Source organism: Rhodnius prolixus, unplaced genomic scaffold (genome assembly GCF_049639745.1).
Source record: "Rhodnius prolixus isolate KJV_2025 unplaced genomic scaffold, Rpr scaffold_2, whole genome shotgun sequence".
In the NCBI taxonomy this organism is placed as follows: domain Eukaryota; kingdom Metazoa; phylum Arthropoda; class Insecta; order Hemiptera; family Reduviidae; genus Rhodnius; species Rhodnius prolixus.
Window position 1 is genome coordinate 62,703,748 of NW_027411592.1, and position 22,781 is coordinate 62,726,528.

General features: G+C 32.9%; 3 protein-coding genes across 6 annotated transcripts; 1 reads left to right on the forward strand and 2 right to left on the reverse strand.

Annotated features, from left to right (window-relative positions):
• Positions 1-360: 360 nt before the first annotated feature.
• Positions 361-6,221, reverse strand: LOC141448504 (uncharacterized). Its single transcript, XM_074116882.1, has 3 exons — positions 4,413-6,221; positions 3,260-3,414; positions 361-1,400 (listed from the first exon to the last, which is right to left on the reverse strand). Exons 1-3 carry the CDS (start codon positions 5,973-5,975, stop codon positions 437-439), a joined length of 2,682 nt encoding a protein of 893 aa, XP_073972983.1. The 5' UTR covers positions 5,976-6,221; the 3' UTR covers positions 361-436.
• Positions 6,222-6,488: 267 nt separating this feature from the next.
• On the forward strand, positions 6,489-15,912 carry casp (Fas associated factor casp). Of its 4 annotated transcripts, none has more exons than XM_074120246.1 (2): positions 6,489-6,804; positions 14,014-15,912. In XM_074120246.1, the coding sequence occupies exon 2, from the start codon at positions 14,191-14,193 to the stop codon at positions 15,610-15,612; it is 1,422 nt and encodes a 473-aa protein (XP_073976347.1). In that variant the 5' UTR covers positions 6,489-6,804; positions 14,014-14,190; the 3' UTR covers positions 15,613-15,912. The 4 variants fall into 4 exon arrangements, with proteins under 4 accessions (XP_073976347.1, XP_073976345.1, XP_073976346.1 ...); XM_074120244.1 differs by having other exon boundaries at positions 6,489-6,738; XM_074120245.1 differs by lacking the exon at positions 6,489-6,804 and adding an exon at positions 7,226-7,328.
• On the reverse strand, positions 14,719-22,282 carry LOC141450133 (pyruvate dehydrogenase [acetyl-transferring]-phosphatase 1, mitochondrial-like). The gene is made up of 6 exons (XM_074120243.1): positions 21,863-22,282; positions 21,637-21,775; positions 21,120-21,379; positions 20,665-21,029; positions 19,639-19,831; positions 14,719-19,244 (listed from the first exon to the last, which is right to left on the reverse strand). Exons 1-6 carry the CDS (start codon positions 22,013-22,015, stop codon positions 18,924-18,926), a joined length of 1,431 nt encoding a protein of 476 aa, XP_073976344.1. The 5' UTR covers positions 22,016-22,282; the 3' UTR covers positions 14,719-18,923.
• Positions 22,283-22,781: the final 499 nt, after the last annotated feature.

A 22,781-nucleotide genomic window follows, 5' to 3' on the forward strand; every position in this document is an offset into this window, starting at 1 on the left:
CTCATAGACGTTTCTGAATGGATCTGCCAGGTAGCGAATCCTTTTAAAAATAATTTTTGTAGAGAAATTTTTTGTATTAAAAGACTATTTAGGTTTAATGGCCGAGCAGTTAGTTTTAAGAAGCAGAGAAAAGAGTTTTTAGCTGTTCTTAGGCCACTTCTGTAATTCAGAAAACTTTACAGAAAGTATTGCTTTTATTATTGTTCATTTGTAGATGTTTTATTGATGTATGACATAAAATCGTTTTGAAGGATAATTTAAAGGAAAGCTAGAGGTTGCTTCCCAAGCTAAATAATTCACCCTTTGGTTACTGTTTTAAATATAATATAATATTAAAGTAATTTGAATAAACATCAGAAGTACTTGGTAGTGATTTTATTACTGTGATGATGTGATGAGTGTTCTGTAAGTGGGGGTCAGTGTTCAGATCCAGCCTTTACTTCTTCTTTTTGCCTTTTTTGCCTCCTCCTCCTTTTTTGCCCTTTTTGTCCTTGTCTTTTTTACCACCCTTGCCTTTCTTTTCCTTGCTTTTTGGAGCCATTCCGGACTCATCACATTGTTGATCCCTATTTGTTTTGCACACAACTTTTGGTTTTTCCGTCTTGGGTGAACAAGGGCCACAAGGTCCTCCTCCCTTCTCCAAACCGCCCATATAAGGAGGCCTCATGTCCATGCCCATGCCTCCCATGCCCATGCCCATACCTCCCATGCCCATGCCACCCATGCCCATACCTCCCATGCCCATACCACCCATGCCCATACCTCCCATGCCCATACCACCCATACCCATGCCACCTGGCATTACCATCACTGGTATTTCTACCATTTGTATAGCGTCCTCATTTTCAGCCATTTGTTCTTCATATTTTCTACGAAACATTTCACGCATCATCTGCATACAAAGTGATAAACACTTGTGCATCTTCTCCTCCTTGGCAGCTTTAAGTGATTTTGATTTCGGTTTATTTGGTCGGCAAACACCTGGTGGCACTGGTACGTTACAATCACAACATTTAAACATTACGCCACTTGAACAACCGCTTTTTGAACTGGATTTTTTTCTTTTTTTCTTATCTTTTGAACATCCTACTTTAAGATTGAAAGTTTTACCATTTACTTCCGCTGTTAATGTTTTGCACTCGCTTAATTTAGTCAGTTCTTCAAGAAATGGTGCACCTACGTCGGCAAAAATTTTAGCATCATGTTCAATGGAAGCACAAGGAGGTGGTGGCGGAGGGGCAGGAGCTCTAGGCTGCGGATACGCGGGTAGCATCGGCATCACATTCATCGGAAATGACGGAGCACCCATGAAGCCCCCGCCTCCTTCATAAGGCATCCCGCCCGGCAGTTGAGCACAATTGTACATATTTGATGATAGAATTCCAATAAGAAAAGGTTTTTAAGTTATTTTCTTTCTTTCTTTTTTTTCTACTGAATTGTAACAAGAGTATCCTTCGCAAATGATTATTGTACAACCAGTGGGAGCCACGTCCTTTTTCAAAGGGCTTCTTAGTGTCCTTAGACTGTATTCATATTTCCGTTCTTTTCTTTATTGGGAGTACTGCCTTTGGATTGAAGCAAAGGTAGCTGCAAAAGAAAATTTACATTAGTTTCGCACTCAATGCATTGTTCTATCTAGGCCATTTTAAGCCCTATCCTAACATTCAGAAATGGAAAGTGTATTCACTGCTAACCTGTCGGGAAAGTCAGTAGTATAGATCTATGAAAAGCTAAAGACAGAGAGCGTATCTTATTAGAAAAATTAGGATAAAAATTCGGCGGAAAATGAGTTTAGGGGGAAAGATGGGATACTACAAAGCATTAAAGAATCATGCGACGATGAAATTTAACTCCAGTAAGCCTTAGTAACATTATGTTTTCATAAATGCAGTTCTATCTCATGAAATAGCACGGAAATTATAAATTAAAAAAAAAAAAATCTTGCTCCGAAAAGAGAGCAAAAAATACTAGAACAGCAAAAATGAAAAGACTCTAGAGTCTTTATATTGTACAAAAACAGGAATCAGTGTTGGCGAGTTCTAAGAATTTGGGTAATTTTGTGATGGACGGTCGGGGGATGAAGTTCCAAATTTTGTAAAAAATGAGTACCCATTGAAAGTTTAACATTTTGTGAGGCTAAAAAAACTTTTATTATTGCAACTAATGAACAAAACAATAATCGTCATCATCGCTGGGTTTTAAACAAACTTGGCGGAACTTTACCCGAATTCTTAATGACTTAATTATGAATTGCACGAATTATATCCAAATTTGTTAACATTATGTAAAAAAAAAAAAAATAACGGCGTAAAATAAATACATAAAAATAAAATCACAACTGCCGCATAAATAAATTTGTAGTAAACAATAAAATTTTAAATTAATAAAAATGGCTAAAAGCCTTTGTCCAGAATATTTCTTTCAGAGGGAGTCTTTCTTAACAATGATCAACAGTTTTTATAGTTGGACTTTTATGTTTTGGAAGTTCAAAGTTGTATTTAAAAGTAACAGAAGTTGAAAAAGCCTACATGGAACTCAAGTAGTATCATTCCCAAGTTTTGAAGATGACAAACAGCGACCAGATATTTTTATCATTGTTTACAAAAATAAAAATAAAAATCAATAAAATTATTTATTATTTATAATAGAAGAATTATTTGAAGATCGTACCTTTAATTTCTAAAGTTAATGGCCTTCACTTATAGTTCATCTTTATTTATTTTGTGGACTTCTTTTTCTTGCGAATTATAACCTACATGTGCAGCTTGAAAATTGTATAAGCTTGAAAAATATAATCAGATTGTGTTTACATACATGTGTGTAATATAGTAATTACATCTGTTTTCAATTTTAAAACAGCTTTAATATAAAAATTTGTTTAATCCAAATTTAAAACAATAAAATCTTCATATAAAGAGTATATTCATTATTTCACCATTAATTAAACTAATATCCATCTTTTTTTTTATATGGAAAATTTTCACCATAAAATCAAATTAATAGTTTTTACCGGAATCTTTTTTTATTTTGAAATTACAAGGCTTAGTCCAGTTTTATACAAAATATTTATTACTACGATCTTCAAAATACAAAATGTATGCTACAATACGTAGATACATAGTGTTCCAAGTGAATATGATAGAATTGTTCAAGTCCCCTATTTCATTCACTAGACAGCGTACTTTGCTTGTTCAGATAGTTCAGATTGCTTTCTGTTTGATGGCTAATTTCAAGCGTGAACTTTCTTTGTACAGTTTACTTAATTAGCTTCTCTTGAATCTCAGAATTTGTACTAAAAGTGATGGAATTGACTTCAATATTGCAAACAGTCACTTTAATCAAAGGATTTGGTTGAGTAATCGTGACTTCATATGTAGCTTCTTCCCCAGTGCCACAATAATAAGAATTATGACCCTAAAAATGTCAAAACTTAACATAGGTACGTTACTGGAACTTTATGCCCAAGTTCAAATAAAACCTAGAAAGTTTAGAAAATAATCGAAAAGTAAACAATTTCTTTTGAAACTTAGAATTTGTTCCAACAAATCATAATATTTATCGATTGAATCACCTTTAAAGCGAAAACATTCAATAAAAAAAAAAAGATGGCATGAATATATTTTCAAATGATAAGGAAAAATCTCGCAAATAGTTTAAAGATGTGATTTTGGATTTCTATTGCTCAGAAAATAAAACTCATTCCATGTAAATTGATTTATATATACTTCCAGCTGATTTATCGAAACTCACTATCGATTACAAAATAGATATTTCAGTTATAGTAATTTCTCTTAGAATAATCAGTGCCCTTCATCAGAGCCATTTCTTGACCTTAAATTCAAACAAGTACTGGGCAACATGGTTCTAGCCTAGGTGTATCAAAATTCAACTATGCAATGAGTCTTTTCGTGGATAAATCACAATAGTAGATTATATACTGACTACTATTCACTTAATACTTTAGCTAATCATTACCAACAAGCGTTCACTAACCGTGAACACTGTACACACTTTATCAATCTCCAGACGTCTCTATTCTTCGCTCAAACACCGTCACATTAGAGGGCCGCACTAGACTTTAAGGACGCTTTGATTTGGCTAGTAAGCCTTCCTCTTTACAATTTACTCTGGAGATAGGGTAATTTGGAAAAGACCTTATCAGGAACGACAAGGCATTTAAATTTCCACGATTTTCCATTGTTGAATAATGCTCAGAGAAACTCATTGCTTTCATTTTCTTTTTGAAATTCTAAACAGACAAATCTGAAAGGAGTGCTACATTTGTTTTTACCACGGATCTAAATAAAATGCAATAAAACACTCGACTCCATTTAACAACTGTTTATTAACAAGAAAACAATGAGGGCGAGAATTATGCGAATCTGTGAATTCAGAAAATGTCTTCAACTTCACTTTTTCTTCTTCTTCTTATCTTTTCCTTTACCACCTTTGCCTCCTTTACCTCCTTTACCTCCTTTACCCCCACCTTTGCCTTTCTTGCCCTTATCCTCTTTTTTGCCTTTCTTCGCCTCTTCCTTCAGGTATTCCTCGTAGAGTTTCTTGGCAGTTTCCATATCCTCTTCCACATACTGAGAATCTCTTTCGGTGATACAAGGCGGGGCAGGATCCGGAGGCGATGGAGGCATCTTGTAGCAAACAGGCGGGCGGTTGCCTAGCCGCAGCAGGTAATTCTCTTTAACGTTCACTTTATCACCGCCTGATTTCCTAAGACCAAACCCGCGACCATTTTCCAAGGCACAGGGGGTTTTCTTCGTTCGATCCTTTTTGACAGATCTCTTCCTATGTGTCGTTTTTTCTTCATCCGCCTGTGGATTACCTTCAATAGAACCTTGTTTCCTCTTACTCACTTGCATAAGTGAACTAGATGTTTCAGGAGAAAGCAGAAATCCTGATTCTTTCTGTGTTTTCTTTTTGCGCAAAATTTTAACACTTAACTCATGTCCGTTTACAGATGCCGTAAGCTCTTTGTAATCAGTGCTAGGTGCAATTTTCACTTCCGGTGGATCAGCGCCTGCGACATCAGGAACGGGCAGTAGTGTCAGAGGTTGTCTACCACCTGGCGGCATCATGGCACCACCGCCAAATGTTGGCATGCTCATCATGGCGCCCATGCCAGGTTGCATCATAGGCGGCGGCATCATGCCCATTCCTCCCATTCCCATGCCCATTCCTCCCATACCCATACCACCTGAAAAGGGCATCTGGCGACCGCCCATTGGACCGCATGGAGCAAAATCTTTAGGCGAGCCGTCCTCTATTTCACAATAGGTTTCTGGCTTTGAAACAGACTCACCTTGTTTGTACTGAGTAGGAGTGATTGTTTTATAACCATCCGCGGTGGTGTCTTTTGTCTTTTCCTTTGGACCAAAAGTGTCACTTTCAGCTCTGAACAAAAAAGACTTATTTTCCAACCCACCCAATTGAAACTGTGTTATAATAAATTTTCCAAAACATGATAATCGTATGAAAACTGTAATATTTCCTATTTCACAATTTCTATCGTCCTTTAATGGATAAGTATCTTTAATAGTTTTAGAAGTTGGTGATGTTGGACAAACTATACAACAAGTAATAATAGTTGCAAAACATTCACCTAATTTGATACATGTTCTGCCGATATTGCATGTTTTGCCATTTTCAAACATTCTGCTCACGGTCACTTCCATGTTAAAAGGTGGTGATAAAGCAGATGGATGTTGCCCTTTTAAAGCAAAAAGACAAGACTTACCACTTTTAAATGATATTTCTTCTTCATCGTACTTATCTTTACCTGGAGCAAAATCTTCTTCACGAATTTCTAGAGAGGGGTAGTTCAAGAACTGAAATCTTACTATGGTCTGTTTTAATGATGACATTATTCTTGGATTTATATCTAAATCTGATCTTGAAATGAAAACATTGTCTACTAATATTTCTAAAAGGAACAGTCTTTCAATATTGTCTAGTGAACTCATTATAATTTTGAATTTTGATTAGATTTTATGTTATTTAATTTTTATGTCTGTAATTTTTCGTTTTGTAACTCACATTACTATTAACAATTTTAAATGTTTTTTTATTTAAACATCTGTTTATAATTTTTCAAGGAGGGTACCAATTTACGGGCAAAGAGTAGAAATTTTGAGGAGCCTTTAATGCACTTTTTTACAATATAACTATTTATAAATTACATACATGCCAATAATTTTTGTTAGTATCTTTCAAGCATATTTTAATTTGTTTTGCTTAGAAACAAAATAAATTTGATCGAGGTTCACTATAAAATTATTAAATTTATCCACTTTGTTACCCCACATATACAGTGTATTATGTTATTCTTTAAAATATTGTACATATATTTTTTTATACTTAGTTGATTTGTTTTTTCTTTTTTTAAAACCCAATAACTATTAACGCCTCTAATTTGAACTGATTTAAAAAGGGGGAAAAAAATATTTGTTTAATGCAGTAATTGCTAGTGATCAAGTAATCCTAACTAATCAGTCAACCTAAAACCTACGACCCTGCACCATAACCATACAGTGATCTTGTCAAATTGTTGGATAGAGTCAGTGTCATGCCAAATTTCTTTACTGTAGATTCAATGTTAATTATTTTAAGTTGATCTTTCATAATTGAATTATTGATTTCGGATATTTAATTTTTCTCAAAGAAAAAAGAAGAACTAAAATCCAAGTAGACGATCTTGAAATCTAATCCCAACATAGAACATATTCGGTAGGTTATAAAAAAAAGAACCTTACCATAAATTCTCTTTTATTGCTAGAAGCTAATTATTCAAAGGTAAATTTGAAGTTTATGATAATCTTGTTCAAAATTAAATATTAAAAAATAAGTTTTTTTTTTTTCTAGAAGTTTATATCTGCCAGATAAGTACTAAGTAAATACATATATCAAATAAATATTCCAATGTTAAATCTAAGAATGTAATGGTTTTTGTTATTGCTTTAGGAAATGTGAATTTTAAATTTTCATCATAACATAATAAATTTTAATGATATTTCTAGGAAATTCAAAGATATTAGTTTGAAATGAAGATACTTGTTCTTGTGATTTTTCTCGTATAATTTATTGTACTGTTCAATCATCCACATTCCAATCATTAAGGTAAAATGTGTTAATCTATTTTCTATAAAAAAAAAAATGAGTAAGCTTTTAGAAGGTTAGAATAACCTATGCTTATTTGTAACCTTTTATAACCTAGACCAGAACTTCAGGGTTAGGAGACTCATCAGTGTTTAGCAGATATAATTTTTTTCTCGCTCCTTATATCTTCATTAACTTAGTATTTCAAGCAAACATTGTTGGTGAGTTATTCTTTTTGTAATGTGGGAATATTTTTGTTATTTGTTTTTCGTATAGGATGTTTTGTATACAACTTGAATATTGGAATTTTTTTACTTTTATGTTCAACGAAGTAAGAAGAGACTTACAAATGACAAATTCGTAAAAATTAATTTCTGCTTACATTTTTTTAAATAATATATTTGATTATAAGTTGATTTCGATTAGTGGGTGGATTGCGTTTTAGATTTGAGTTTTTTAATGCGAGTGACTGCAGTCATTTCTCATTCGGCTTCTACTTTACAATAGTTATCGTTTTTATTGTTTAATTTGTACTCCAATTCAACTATTGGTTACCTCTTATTTTCTTCTAATTTTAAATTTTTGGAAAGTGAATAGTTGAAATTTTGAATGAGTTTTGTAGCCATCATTTACAATAAGTTTCATGGTCAGTCTTCATCTAGGCCTAAAATTAAATTAAAATTAAAATAATGAATTCCCCCCATTCTTGTTGGGTCTATAAACTGCTTATGTCAATAGTCAACCTGATGAGATATCTTTTAAGAAGAGACTTGAAAGTGAACCAGGTCGAAAGCTCGTTTTAAATTGGATATAATTTCCAAAATTATTGCATAATTGATCAGGTCTTTTTCACTAAATCAGTTGATAGTGTAAAAATTTAAATAGTTCTGAAAAAAAAATGACACAAACAAATAGCTAATTTAAAAATCATAACCATCATTCCTAAGTAATATTTTAAATCGCTTGAAGAGGTTGTTGTTAGTTTTGATTATATCTTTAAGTGAACTTGTATGTGGAATTTATAAATAGTTCTATTTGAAGAAATATTCAATGCTGCAAGTTGAACTAACAGTCTTGCATTAGTTAAAAAGACATCAAATATAACTTGTAGAGGAGATTATTGTAATAATAGTTGCATAATACTTTATTAAGTCATAGTGCCGGAAAATATCAAAGAGGTTTCCGCCCTAGGTCTACTTATTTACTTTTTCGACATCGCCTGGCAAACTGTCAACATAGAACATATGATAACATCAAGCTGATCTAGAAATCGTTCGATTATATATAAAAAGATAAATCAAATGTGATTATCAAGGGTAAAAATCTCTGATAAAGAGATATGAAGATTTAACTTATTATCAGTAATGAATTGTATTTACTCAGAACTTGTGGATGGAATTCTCACATAGTTTTATTGAAGAAAATTGGTAAAAATAACTTTTAGTGTATTTTCAACCAGAAGCGTTGTGAATTCCACCCATACCAATCGCAAATGAAGCCTTGAGGGAGAAAGGTTACAAGAGATTTAAAAGATTGATTCGTTATAAAACCAAGTTTTCCAGCTGATCCTTAAAAAAAAAAAAACAACTAATTTTTCATTTCTTCAAAATTCCTGCAGGTTGTTTATTCATGTGTTTACCATCTCTTATTCACCATTAGTGGAAATGCTTATTTCCTGTTTTCTCAGGAAATACATGTCTTCTGATCATGAAAGAAAGTATTTTGCCAAATTGTTCCGTGTCTGTGAGTATGGTGATCATCATAATTCAAAAAAAGGAAAATCTCAGATAGTTTACATTTTTTTAAAGAGCGGGATGAGAGATTACTGGAATAAGTTTAAGGTCAATTCGATTTTAGATCAATTGATTTTTTATTTTTTGCAATTTTCTCGAAATAGGCATCTATCAATTTCTTTAAAGGAAAACCTATAACTATTATTTGAAACATTTTCACTGGTATCTAACATAATTTCAGGCAACTTCTATTTGATAGGCTATGTTACGCTTTTTTCTGATGAAAAATTTTAAGAAGAATTAAATGAATTGTTCTTGCTTCCTTCCCGCGAAATTTTTGAAAATACAATCTGTCTGATGTCTTTAAATCTTTAGGTCATTCATCTGATTTTTTTTTTTTCACTTTGTGAAACACTTTCGTAAAATATGATTTTTTAAGCAGTTATTCTGGGATAATTCGTGAGATCGTTCTGAAGTTAAGCTCTTCTCTAGAGTGCCGTTTCAGTGTATTGTACAGTTGTAACATGCGTATTATTTTTTATAAGTAAGAAAAGTCTTACTGAAATTTCCAATTAAAAGAATGTCAGTTTTGTGCAAAAATTGATTTTTAGATCTGTTATTTTCCTTTTAAGTTCATTCAAAGAATTTATTTGATTTATTTATCGATGTAACGTTTGTTGTATACAGAAATATAGTTTCAGTACGAATGCAATGTGTACACATTTCACATCAAGTCACGTTAATCAGAATGTAAAACAAATTTTATTAACTTCAGTTGATTAACACGTAACACACATTTTGATTTGTAAATTTTTCTCTGATTCTTCCTTGCAACGGATTTAACATTTTATAGATGTAAACAAACCCAATATTTATCCTAGAAAATTTGAGGTACGGTCAATAAAATTTGTACACAAATTTCTCTTTTTTTTTATACCGACCGTTTTTGAAGCGTATAACTTTACATAATTGATTGAAGAAGCAACAAATTTGCCGTAACGTTGGTATGAATACAAAAAAAAATTGTGTACAAATTTTATTGACCAAATCTCAAAATCACGGATAATCTATTATATCGGTCGAAAACCAAACCATCATACCTAATACAGTGGAACCTCGCATAACGAGCACCTCTCTTAACGAGTAATTCGCATAACGAGTAAAACAAATTGATTCTTATAGCGAGCGATGTTTCGCATAACGATAGTTTTCTAATGACATTTCGCTGACTGCGCAGTTTTCGCTGACTCATCGAAAACTGCGCATTCTTCGATTAGTCATTCCTGTTTACGCATATGCGTTTCATATTCTCCACGTATCTAATGCATTGATACAGTCGAAACCGAACTTCACCGAATGAGTGGTGTATAGGGGAAGTCCATATAGTGACATTTGTGTTTAAATATTATTGTGTTTATTTTGTTATCCCTCTAACAAAATGGCTTCGAAAAGAATTGAAATAACGTTAGAATTGAAACCTAAAATCATTGAGAAACGAGAAAATGGTGTAAGTGTGGCTGATCTAGCAATTATCCCCTTTTATTTTAATTTATATGAAAAAAATTGTTTCGCTTAACGAGTATTTCGCGTAACGAGTAAGGTTCTGGAACGAATTATGCTCGTTAAGCGAGGTTCGACTGTATTGGAGTTAGCTGTCCTTATACAGGGTGATCCATTTAAAACGCATCAATCGCTAATAACTTTTTAGGAAAGCGGAATTTCGAAAAAACCCACGAAGTAAACTATATGTTTTTTTCGGTCTAGTTTTCAAATTTTTCACCCCTGATGCTGTATCTTTATTTTTGGCGGTATTACGGCTAAAAACCGGTTTGGGGTTTCATAAGGACCACGGCTTTGGACAATGATTATGAAAACTACATAAAACATTGTGAAAAATGACGTTGATCCCGTTTTGATATCCCCAATATTTGTCGAGATATTTATGATCAAAGTTACAATTTTATCTATTCGTGAACGGTTTTCAATATTAATTTTCCACCAGAAATACACGTTTTGGGAGGTCCTCTGACTGCAAAAAATGTTATTGGTGACGCAAAGTAAAAAAATAATAATAATTGAAGATATTAAAACATGTAGTGTAATGTAATGGTTGTGGGTGAATCAGGATAAATTTGTTTTATCATCAAATAAAAGCAACCATCACTTCATTTTAACGCTCCCAGTATGCAAGATTTCTTGTCCTATGATTACGGTAAGAATGTCTTGCCAGGGATGGGCGGGCATCGGTCTAGTGGTCTTGAGCGTGGCTTTGTACGTGGAAGATCCCCAGTTCGAATCCCGCGTAAAACTAGGCTTTATTTAAAAAAGTATTATGATTATTTAAGTAATAAGAATGTCTGCATTCGCGGGATTCGAACTGGGGGTCTTCCACTTACAAAGCCTCGCTCAAGACCACTAGACCAATACCCTGCCAAGACATTCTAACCGTAATCATAGGTCAAGAAATACGGGGTACATTATTCTGATGTGACGGTTGCTTTTATTTGATGATAAAACAAATTTATCCTGATTCACCCACAACCATTACATTACACTACATGTTTTAACATCTTCAATTATTATTATTTTTTTTTACTTTGCGTCACCAATAACATTTTTTTGCAGTCAGAGGACCTCCCAAAACGTGTATTTCTGGTGGAAAATTAATATTGAAAACCGTTCACGAATAGATAAAATTGTAAGTTTGATCATAAATATCTCGACAAATATTAGGGGTATCGATACGGGATCAACGTCATTTTTCACAATTTTTTATGTAGTATTTACAATCATTGTCAAAACCAGTGGTCCTTATGAAACCTCAATTGGGTTTTTAGCCGGAACTCCGCCAAAAATAAAGATACAGCATTAGGGGTGAAAAATTTGAAAACTAGACCGAAAAAACATACAGTTTACTTCGTGGGTTTTTTCGAAATTCCGCTTTCCTAAAAAGTTATTAGCGATTGGTGTGTTTTAAATGGATCACCCTGTATAGTACAAATACCGTTTTAAATGGATCACCCTGTATAGTACAAATACCGTTTTAAATGGATCACCCTGTATAGTACAAATACCGTTTTAAATGGATCACCCTGTATAATACAAATACCGTTTTAAATGGATCACCCTGTATAGTACAAATACCGTTTTAAATGGATCACCTTGTATAGTACAAATACCGTTTTAAATGGATCACCCTGTATAAGGACAAATACTGTAAAAAAATAATTGAATATATTGTACTATGAGAGTGTCGTGCCAGTCAGTGTTCACTATTTTGTATTAACCTTCCTTAAATTTGAGAATGGCCGTGAATTGGTAAAAACACGGAAAGAAATCAAAAGATGATATTTTTATTTTTCTATTTCTCACTATTTTATTTTTAGAAGGAACTTAGATAAAGGTCGTTGATTGTCTTAAAAATTAGCAAAAATTGTTTTATTATCATTATATCCTGCTTAAATATTTTTATTCACTTAGACAAGTCTTATTATCTCTTAACACGCAATTCTCAATGTTCATACATAGTACAACTTGTGCACTTTGTTTTAATATCCGAATATCTGGAACCTATTTTTTTTACTAAACATTATATGGTTTGTGGAAAAAAAACCCGTACGTTACACTAAAATGACTCTAGGAAAAGCCTGCTTTAACTCCTTTCTGACAGCTGATCTAAAACAAATTTTCCCTTGGAAAGTGAAGTTGTAGATGAACCTGTAGTGGATGTGATGTTTTGTAGTATATGTGTGGGGGATGAGTTCAGAGAAAATTAGGGGTGCTATTTTTAGCAAGTTTCAAAACAATAATAACATCTGTTCAGTGCAGTCCAATAGAGGAAATCTCTTTAACTCGCATTTCATTGAAATAACGCCAATAGAGGGAATAAAGTAGCACTGAGGAAAAGTTAACGTTCTTGCTAAAGTTCTCTCTTTTGTTTTCAATTTTATTTTGTAGCATTTTATTATTTTTATTTATTTATTTAAATGTGTAACGTTTCGTTTTACTCAGGGATTAGATATAAGATTACGTGTTGTTGTTCATAGATATTTCCATTGAGTGTGCTAGTCCAGAGAATTGCTGTGGTTGCAATGTATTGATTAACTGAATCAACACTGTAATATGCGTCATATTTATATTTTAAATAAACATTTTTTTATTTATTCACGATTAGTAGTAACTTAACGGTCGAGAAAGAAACTAATAAAAATGTGATTGATATACTGTAGAAAGGGAATGTTTATGTATCAGTCAAAATTGAACTTAGAACTTACTTCAATTATGCTTCGATAAATATTATACTAGTAAAAGAAAATATCGCGATCTTGCAATCGATTTTCAAGGTATAACACTTAATTGGATCTCTTGGATTGAAAAAAAAGACATCAGGTGTAAGCGTGTGAAAATGAGTCCGAAAAAGAAAATCTTGCGCAGACATTCCCCTACTTTCTCTACTATAAGTTCTCATAAATAACCTATAAAAAACTTATAAAAATCATTTTATATATATAAATACATTCATATTTCATTGCTATGTGCTTAAATCTATAGCAAAGCTAGCTATGAAATACGAATGTATTTAAAAGTTATAGAATGAATGAATGCAAGAAAATGATTAGAGAAGGATTGCGGAATTTTAATTTCGTTTAAGCTATAAGGATGGCAGGAATATAGGAGTACTGATCCATCCATTAGTTGTAAGGTTTATGTAAATAGTTGTATATAGTAGAGGGATGAATGTGTGAAGCGAAGGTATTTATAAGTAAGAATGTATTGTGAGTGATATTCTAGTGATAAGCACCTAGACGATGCTGGCTGTATGGCGAAAAACAATGCCAAAAAAAGTCCTCAAAATCCATATTTCCCGTTAAAACTTCATCGAAATTCTACATTACTGGAAAAACTTCCGTATTAGTTGTTGAATCATGCTGAAGTTCTGTTGGTTCCGTGTCGCACGAAATGCTATGTTAAAACAAAACGAAATTTTCAAAGCATTTCTTCAGATCTCCCAAATCTCTAAATAGTTCTTGTCTGATTCCACCCCAAGCTAGGGGCTATTTTATTTTTAAACGTAATTGAAATAAAGCTGATCAATTCCACAAATGTTTATTTTAAATATATTTATACTTGCCAGTGTAGAGTAATGAAAAGTTTTTTGTTTGTTTGTTTATAGACGAATCGGTGGTAGATCGAATTACAATTATGCCGCCCATTTACGTTATAACTGGAGAGCAGTGCATCCTGTGATGGCCATCTGTAGTTGAGGGATCGCTTCATATATCTTACAACTCCACTACTTCAGGAGATACTTCGTAGAATTTTTTTTTTTTTTTTAAATTTTCTTTACCACATGTTTTCTCATCAGGACAATGTCATGGAAATTGATGAAGATACTAATCAAGTGACGCACGTATTGAAAATCTATGATGAGAGTAAGAATAAAGAGTATAGATTATCATTACCGGGTCATACAACTGTGGCCCAAGTGAAACGAGACACGTTCACATTGACCGGTATACCAGTACTGAGACAGGTTTGGTGTGGTTGGCCAGATCTTGTCCGAGATAACTCTTTATTGGAACATCTTGGATTGGATGAGCCATTCCATTGTCTTACGGTGAGTTCAGAGAATTCAGACGCTGTTTTGGCGCCCACAGTTTACATAGATTTGGCCGAAACGGATAGTTCACATGAAGATTTTGAAGATGCGGCTGAAAATTTCGCTGTTGATGATGAAATGTTTGCCGCATCTTCTTCAAATAGAAACGCTCCCTTGATACCGAATGATGTGGAAGATGAGACTGCCGGCTCTGTGCATTTCATCGATGGTTTTACATATCGCTATGGTGAGAATACGCCTAACTTTTTCCCCGGCCCATTGGAGGATGCTATAAATGAAGCTTGCATGAAGCCAGCAAAAGAGAGACGCATGTTGGGCATCTATCTTCATCATGATGGTAGTGTATTGACGAATGTTTTCTGTACGGAAGTGCTTGGCTCGGAGAGCGTGTTACAAATGTTCACAAACAATTTCGTTCTGTGGGGCTGGGATTTGACTAACACAGAGAATAGAAATATGTTTCTAGCTTCAGCTTTGAAAAGTCTTGGAGGACCGGTAGCTGACACTGTGCGCAAGATCACTGTCACCGAGCTGCCAGCACTATTAATTATAGTTAGAAGTCGTTCAAACACTGAACTATTTAACGTGATCAATGGTAATATAGGTATTAATGAGTTTATGACATTGTTAATACATGCTGTAGATGTACATTCGCAGATGCTAGAGACTGAGATCAAAGAGGATGAACTAAGAGCGGCCAGGGAGCGTATTAAAATTGAACAAGATCAAGCTTTCCAGCAGTCTTTGCAGGCCGATCGAGCTAAAGAGGAAGCAAAACGTAAACAACAGCTAGAACAATCTAGAGAAGAGGAAAGAATACGCAATGAACAGGAAGCTGAGAATAAACGTAGAGAAGTAGAACGGTTGACAATACAGTCAGAACTTCCTGAAGAACCAGCTGAAGGCTGCGGTGAAGGCACCATCAAGATACGTTTCCGGCCGCCGAAGACTGCACCTTTTGAACGAAGATTTCTGGCAAATGATAAACTAAAAGTGTTATTCAATTTTTTGATAGTTAGTGGTTACAGAATTGAAGAGTATAAAGTGATATCTAGTTGGCCAAGGAGGGATCTGACTACGTGTGATCATAATCTTACTTTAGACCAGGTAAAGCTACATCCACAGGAAACCTTGATCTTAGAAGAGCGATAGTGATTGGCCGCACCATCAAAGCATACTAAACTAAAAAAAAAAAAAATGATTTAATTTGTTTTATATTTTTGTACTTATCTGCTTCTTCTAATGGATAAAAGAAAAAATGAAAAATAAATTAATCATAAACTGATAATTGATTAAACAGAAAAAATGAAAATAATCACAATGAAAAAAAAATCCGTTTTTGTTTTTCATTTTTTTATGTAATGCTGTGCGAATGTATTTAAAATCTGTTTACGAGCAAGAACTGGATTTTAAATTAAAACAAAAACAAAAAATTAATTTTGAACACAACAATTACTGAATCTATTTTTTCTCATAACCTTTATTTATTAATTATATATATTATACATTTTTTCAACTCAAATATTTTTCTTGACTAACGATTTTTTTGTTTGGTTGTTCTTTGTTTTGTTTTGTTCTTTTTTTTCAATGCGAAACAATAAAATGAATATCTCTAGTAAAACGGACGAAATAATAATAATTATTATTTTTAAATTTTTTATATTTCTTTTTAATAGTAGTTCTTGCTTTTTCGTAAAATGAGGGTGAAAAGTGAATATGGATAAAGCAAACATCCAATATATACTCCGATTAAATAAATTTCTTCTTTTTCTCATACCTGTAATATTTACATTAAACACACTCTATATGTGATGAAGACACTGAAAGCTCGGGAATGTTGATTAAAAAAGAAATAATAATAATAAAATTTGAAATTATGGTATCTAGCTGAACCTTAAAAGTTTACTGTACCTTTGGGTTTTTTTTCCCCCCTCCTAAATACTTTCGAGGTCTAGTTTTAGGAATATCTCTCGACCACCTAGATGGAAAGCGTGCCAAAAAGTGGGGTTGAAGCTAAAACGGTGAGGTAAGTGTTCTGTGTGTTAAGGTGTTCAAATTTTTGTTCTAAATCGATGAATGAATTTGGTAATCAGTGCTACCAATTAGGTAAAAATGAAATCAGGCATAACAATGAGTACAGTACTATACATTAAAATCTGTTTTTGTGCGGTGAATAGGGACCGCACAAAAGAAGTCGTTCAAAATCAAAACCGCATTAAAAAAAAAAAAAAAAAAAAGACCGCACAAAAACAGGTTTAACTGTATACAAAACTTTCCAGGTTAAACTAGCTTCAAAGAAATTGAATCATAGTGTCTTAACTCTTTCGAGGCAGACGATTTTAAAGAAAATAAAAGCCCTAGTTGCACAGAATTTCTTTTATTATAAAAAAAAATGGAAATAAACCTTCATTTACATACGTAATCATCCCTCTCAAATAATCATTACTCTCGAAATAAGAAAAAAAAAGAAAAGACTAAATTAATACCATTCCAATAGTCCTTTTTGAGTGTGGGACACTGGTATTGTATAATACCACTATGCAACTAATGCTTTATATGATGTTCATTCAAACACAACTTTTTACCAAAACAAAGCAGAACTTTGCAGACAGTACAGCACTGTTCCTTGAAATGTTATAAGTTCCACGTTTTGACCCAATTTTTTTATAAACAATATATGAATTAACAACAGCTGCATCCAAATAATAGAACAGTATGCGGTGCCACCATTTTTTACTATCGGTCAAGTTTATAATAAATATACAAATTATTTCACTTATTTGCCATTGGTGCATATGCACTGCCAACTGAATGAAAAACTTTAAGTAACATATTAAGCTGTATGTATGAATAACTTCAACTTTTCGAGGTGGGTTAAAATATATCCCACCACGCAGCAAAAGCTAATTTGGATTCCGAATGAACCTTGATGTGTACAGTATATATATAGAAGATAAATAATAAAACAAAATTCCTGAATCAGCGCAATTACAAAGCTCCCATTGTGCTTCAATGGAAGGTCGGAAAGTGTAACTTTTGAAATAAGGTATGAGTCAATACAGTGCATGCTGTAATTGGATGGTTTTTAAGAATAGGCTGATGCCGGACAGATGTAGGGCACAGTCCAATAACGGGGAATAAGAATAAGATTATTTATATTTCTATTTACCTACCACTTCTACGCTTATTTTTGTTTATTCTGTTTTTCTAGTGTGGGAATTCTAAGCATTCCATATGACATGCTAGGCTATGAGTATTCTGATATTTGTGGGGTAAAAAAAGGAAAGATAACCAATTCTTAACTACCAGAACCTTGTTTTAAGAATTTATACTTCTTAAAATGCGTCACGACATTCTTCCATTAAAGTACTTAGTTTAATTTCTAGAGATCTTATTTAATTTAGTTACAATTCAATGAAAGAACATGAAATTTTCTGTTTTTTCCCCCCAATATTATAATATGGTTTTAATAAATAGATTAAAATTTAAAAAATTCTCAAAATGTCATAAAAAATTGTACGTATAAAAAAAATGGAGTCTTCGCAGAAGACTTTTCAGAATGATAATAGGCTTCATTTTTTAAAGATTTATATATGTTTTTTTTTTTTGTTCAACATAACTAATTGAAGAAAAAAGCCTTACTGCCAAAACCTATTAAGAAATGGAAATTAATTTGTACAAGAATAAAGTCATGAAATTTATTCATTAATTTACTTATTAAGATAGAGATACATTAGGTAATACATCAGCTTTGTATAGAAAAGAATTCGGGATTCTGGATTATACAAATTTAAAGAATATTCATTATTAAATATCTTCATAAATGAGAAAATGTCGAGAGTCATAAAATTAAAACAAAAAACACCATTTTCAATTCAATAGTTCATTTTATAAAAACTGAAAATACATTAAAACAAATATAATAAAAAATACCGGTTACAGGTTATATGGATCGGTAGGGCGCAGCCAGAGATAGTGACTAGAAAAATATAGATTTCAATTACAATTCAAGAATTTTAACATTTTTGTCGAACTGAACAATTATATAAAAACATCAATTCTACTATCTATATCAAAAACGTGGACAACCGAAGGACAATATTAAAATAAATTATAATTTTTAATTTCTTGTATTATACCATATTCAGATGTCTTTATTTCCTACAGAGAAATGATAACCTGCAGTACTGCAACTTCAAACTTATATATTTGCTTCACGTTTCGACCTTCCTAAGCCGTCTTTAGAGGTTTTACTTTTCGGAAGGGTTGAAAGATTAACTTACATTTCATTTAAATTAATTTCTCTTCATTTACACAGTTGTTAATTCATGTACAAAGCTTCTAAGCTAAATTAAAAACCATAAAACCCAAAGAAAAACTCGGCAAAATTATTTACAAAAAATTTTTTATTAACAAAATAAACTATAAAAAAAAACAAAAATTTGGTTACCTTATTTACTTCTCTACATTGGACAATGAGTAATAAAATCTGAATCAAAATAAATTACAGTCACCGTTATATCATCACGAAATAACCTGACTACATCCTGGGGTAATGATAACAGTTGAGAAACTCTGGAATGTTCCACTTCTCCATATTCAGTGCCGCCCAAAGCGTTTCTTATTAAATGTGTAGCCGCGTTTCTATCTACAGGCACCTTGTCCAAACCTTGTCGCCTGGTCGAGAGAATCTTGTGAACATCACGGAGTTTGATGTCGCGTGGTAGACGCAACGGACTTAAGGCTGCTTTTCCGCTCATGTGTTCTCCGACCATTCGTACTACCTGCACAGAATTGACAAAAAAAAAAAAAAAGTTTCAATTTTTCATGACTATGATCACTGTGTATGGAAGAAGAAAGTACTATTACGTTCCAGAAAAGCTTCTTTCCAGATTAAGTGGACTAACGCTTTCAAATTGACTATTAATCATGCTCCACAGCGTTGTATCCCTGGTGTAAATATCCGGTGAGATGTTTACTAGTCATTTGCACGGAAATTGTCTTAATCTCCTCGCCGAATCCATAATGATAAAAAAGTTTGAATCTTGACTAACTCTTACCTTATCTTTCTACAACTGTTTTGCTTCAAAATCCGCTTTTTAGAAAAGTAAAAATACAGAGAGAAGATGCATACGAAAAATGTAAAAACTTTATAACTTAATGGTAACTAAAAAATACCTGCAAAGGAGATAATAGATCCCAGAGACCATCAGAAGCAATTACAAGAAATTTATCCCTTGGCGTAAGACGTCTGTAAGTAACATCCGGTTTACAGGTAAGATATGGCGGAGTTTCATAATGAGGTGCAATTACTTCAGTTCCGAATAAAGGAACGGCTAATTGTTCTAACATTTCTCTGCTCCATTTATATCTACAATCAGAACAACGTAATTAAAAGCTTTTTCTTTCCTAGACGAATGATAATGGTCACGGGTAGCCTTGAAATAAAGTCTACAAAGTCATAAACAAACCTGCTGTGGTTTTCGAACAGTTACTAAGTTTGTACAAAATTAGAGTTTAATTGTATACAACTATTTCTGTATGTGCAAATTTGTTGGTTATGGAGTTCAAAGTTCATCCAAAATTGTTACGGTTTATAAGAAGACATTAATGAGAGTTAGCCGGAGCATTTATGTATAAGCGGTCGTGCTTATAAGCTGCTCTTGAAAATGATCCATGTGAAGGAAGACCCAAAAACTGAAATTACAAATGAAAAATTGGAGAAGCTGAACGATACGGAATAGGACGTTTGATGTCTCTTTAACCACCAATCATCAACTTTATGAGTGAGACAGCTGATATGGCATACAAGAAGAATGAGTACAGAATATTTTACATCAAGCATCAAATGTGAGAGAAATCTTCCGTGCAAGATGATTTTTAATTTAAAAGAAAATCTTTTGAACCATTTTAAAAAGACTTCATAAGTTTCAGTGTCGATATTTTACTACGGATGAGACAAGGGCCCACCTCTACATTACTAGCAATAGAATAGCAATCAAATAAATAGATGGAAGCAGGTAGTTCTGCACCAAGGGGACGATGTTGATTTCATCTGTCCTAAGTGTACGTAGAACGAAATAACGAAATGCATTTTTGCACTAAAATAACAATATCTTAAACATGAAGAAACATGTCAAGACAATAACTTTTTAATTATAACTAAAGTAGACAAATTTTCCTTTAAACAACTTCTTTTCTTACCGAAAATCTCCGAATGCTCTCAAAGGCGCTAATTGTCCTAATAACCTTTCTCTATCTAAGACTCGATGCCTCTCTTCAACCGGATGTTCAGATAGTATTCGTTCCACTTCGCTTCTATTATCAGTATTATGTTCTATGGAGAGTTTCCGAGCTGTCCAACATTTACCATTTTCGCTAAGCACCCCAACTACAGCTCCTGCATCGCCTGAGGATGCTATGTGTACTGAACTTCCTTCAATAATGGCTACACACGCCACACAACCAGACATTGCGACGGCCATAGTTTTACGATCACCACCAGAAGTTGCTTCAGTTGATAAATCTGAATCCAAGCGTAGAAAAGAATGTTCCAAAGCCTCTTTTTTCTAGAGAAATAACATTTGAATGTCAATCAGGAAATATTTTTGAAATTAAAAAAAAAAAATAATAATAATACCTAAGATATGATGGCTTACCTCTCTGACTATCCCTTCTGCTTGTAAATCTGCGACGTAGCGCTTGAAACTGTTAGAATATACAGTTTTAAGCTGATCCACAAAATCATATTTATTGTTATACCATTCCAGCAACTGATTATCTTCATCAAATGTTGTAGAAAGTGAGGAGAGTTGTTGCGGAGACAGACTTGCAGCAAGCATATAATGGAATAACCGTTTAGCGACTACCTGTGCACATGAAGCCCCTGCATGTCCATCGAATATTCCGGCAAATACTCCTACAACGAGAGAGCGAGGAACTGTTCTAGCCGGCGAATAAAGAAATCTCACACAGCGTCCTTGCTAATGTAGCCTTAGTACGAAGAGAAAAATATTTAACTTATTTTTCAGTAACTTAATGATTAATTGTATGAGAAAAATCTTTTTCTAATTTCCTGAGATACTACTGTCCAAGATAAAGAAATGCTGTGGGTGATTCTTGTATTAACTCATAAACTAACATTAATACAAAGATTGCCCAAAAAAATATGCTTACCATTCGTACTCTTGCATAAAGCTTCTGCTCTCGTATCTTCAATAGGGCTGTTAGACGCTAATTGATTTGTATCATATGATTTGACTGGGCCAGAAGTGAACTCTTGACTGTATTCATTTGCACGTAACACTGTATTTACCTAAATTTGAATAATTTAAAGAATTAGATTACCAAGATAGGTAACATTTTAAAAGAAATTTTAACGAGACAGTTTTTTATTGTTTACCTCATTTGGTGATAACCTTGGTACGTTTATATTATAACCAGCTACTTGAATCCTTAGATTAATAAAACTGGTGTGAAATTTATTAAAAGTATGTCCTAAGTTCCATGTTGATGAATGTTTAAACAAATTTGCTGACACTTTATTTAATGCCATAACCAAACCATAAACACAGAGATATCGCAAATTTTGAAATGTCTATTGGAAGTAGCTTATAACAGCACTAGTAGGTTACAAAATAGGCGGATATTGTAAAACAATCACACAGCATGAAAAAGTACTTTGCGTCACCCGATTGAAAAATTCATCAATTAATTTCTGTCTCTTTGTTGAAACTTCACATGCGCATTTATTTACTGTTTTATGTTTGTGTAATAACAGAACTTACCATTTCATTTAACACTGATTTAATTAGTAAAATAATCGCCTGTTTTTTGCTTAACGAGGCTTAACGTCCACTCCTAATTATCTGCTTAAAAAAAATTGCAGTTTTAAAAGTTAAGTACAAGGGTTCATTAAACGCTAAAAGGTACACAAATTAGAAAGTACCTAACATTTCATTACTAATTTATTGATATCATTTGAGTAATTTTATAGTATTAAATTTCATTAATATTTTTTAGAATAAATTAGACGTCACAGACTCTAATGATGGCACATCAACAAGTATATCCCATAGAATTTCGTATCGAATAAAAATTCATTCATGTTAAACGTTTTATGAATCAAAAATTTGAACGGTGGCAATATACCCTTATTAGGCGTATGAGCAAGATAGCACTTTAATGACAAGTTGAAAAACCCTATCTAAACTGTATCCAATAGGGCGAAGATTTACAAAGTAACTAAAATTAACAGTTATAAAGAGGTCCTTACGTGGGGCAAACCTATCTCCATAACTGTATTCAGCATCGATACCGAA

What these genes read in the sequence shown, in the direction of transcription:
- LOC141448504 (XM_074116882.1), bottom strand. Translation starts at nt 5,975, where the DNA reads ATGAGTTCACTAGACAATATTGAAAGACTGTTCCTTTTAGAAATATTA. An exon ending in ATAAGAAGAAGAAGAAAAAG is followed by an intron (nt 3,415 to 4,412) that starts TGAAGTTGAAGA and finishes TGACATTTTTAG; the next exon opens with GGTCATAATTCTTATTATTG. An exon ending in ATTCAAGAGAAGCTAATTAA is followed by an intron (nt 1,401 to 3,259) that starts GTAAACTGTACA and finishes GAAAATAACTTA; the next exon opens with AAAACCTTTTCTTATTGGAA.
- LOC141450133 (XM_074120243.1), bottom strand. Translation starts at nt 22,015, where the DNA reads ATGGCATTAAATAAAGTGTCAGCAAATTTGTTTAAACATTCATCAACA. An exon ending in CAAGGTTATCACCAAATGAG is followed by an intron (nt 21,776 to 21,862) that starts GTAAACAATAAA and finishes ATTCAAATTTAG; the next exon opens with GTAAATACAGTGTTACGTGC. An exon ending in CAGAAGGGATAGTCAGAGAG is followed by an intron (nt 21,030 to 21,119) that starts GTAAGCCATCAT and finishes TTATTTCTCTAG; the next exon opens with AAAAAAGAGGCTTTGGAACA.
- casp (XM_074120246.1), top strand. Translation starts at nt 14,191, where the DNA reads ATGTTTTCTCATCAGGACAATGTCATGGAAATTGATGAAGATACTAAT.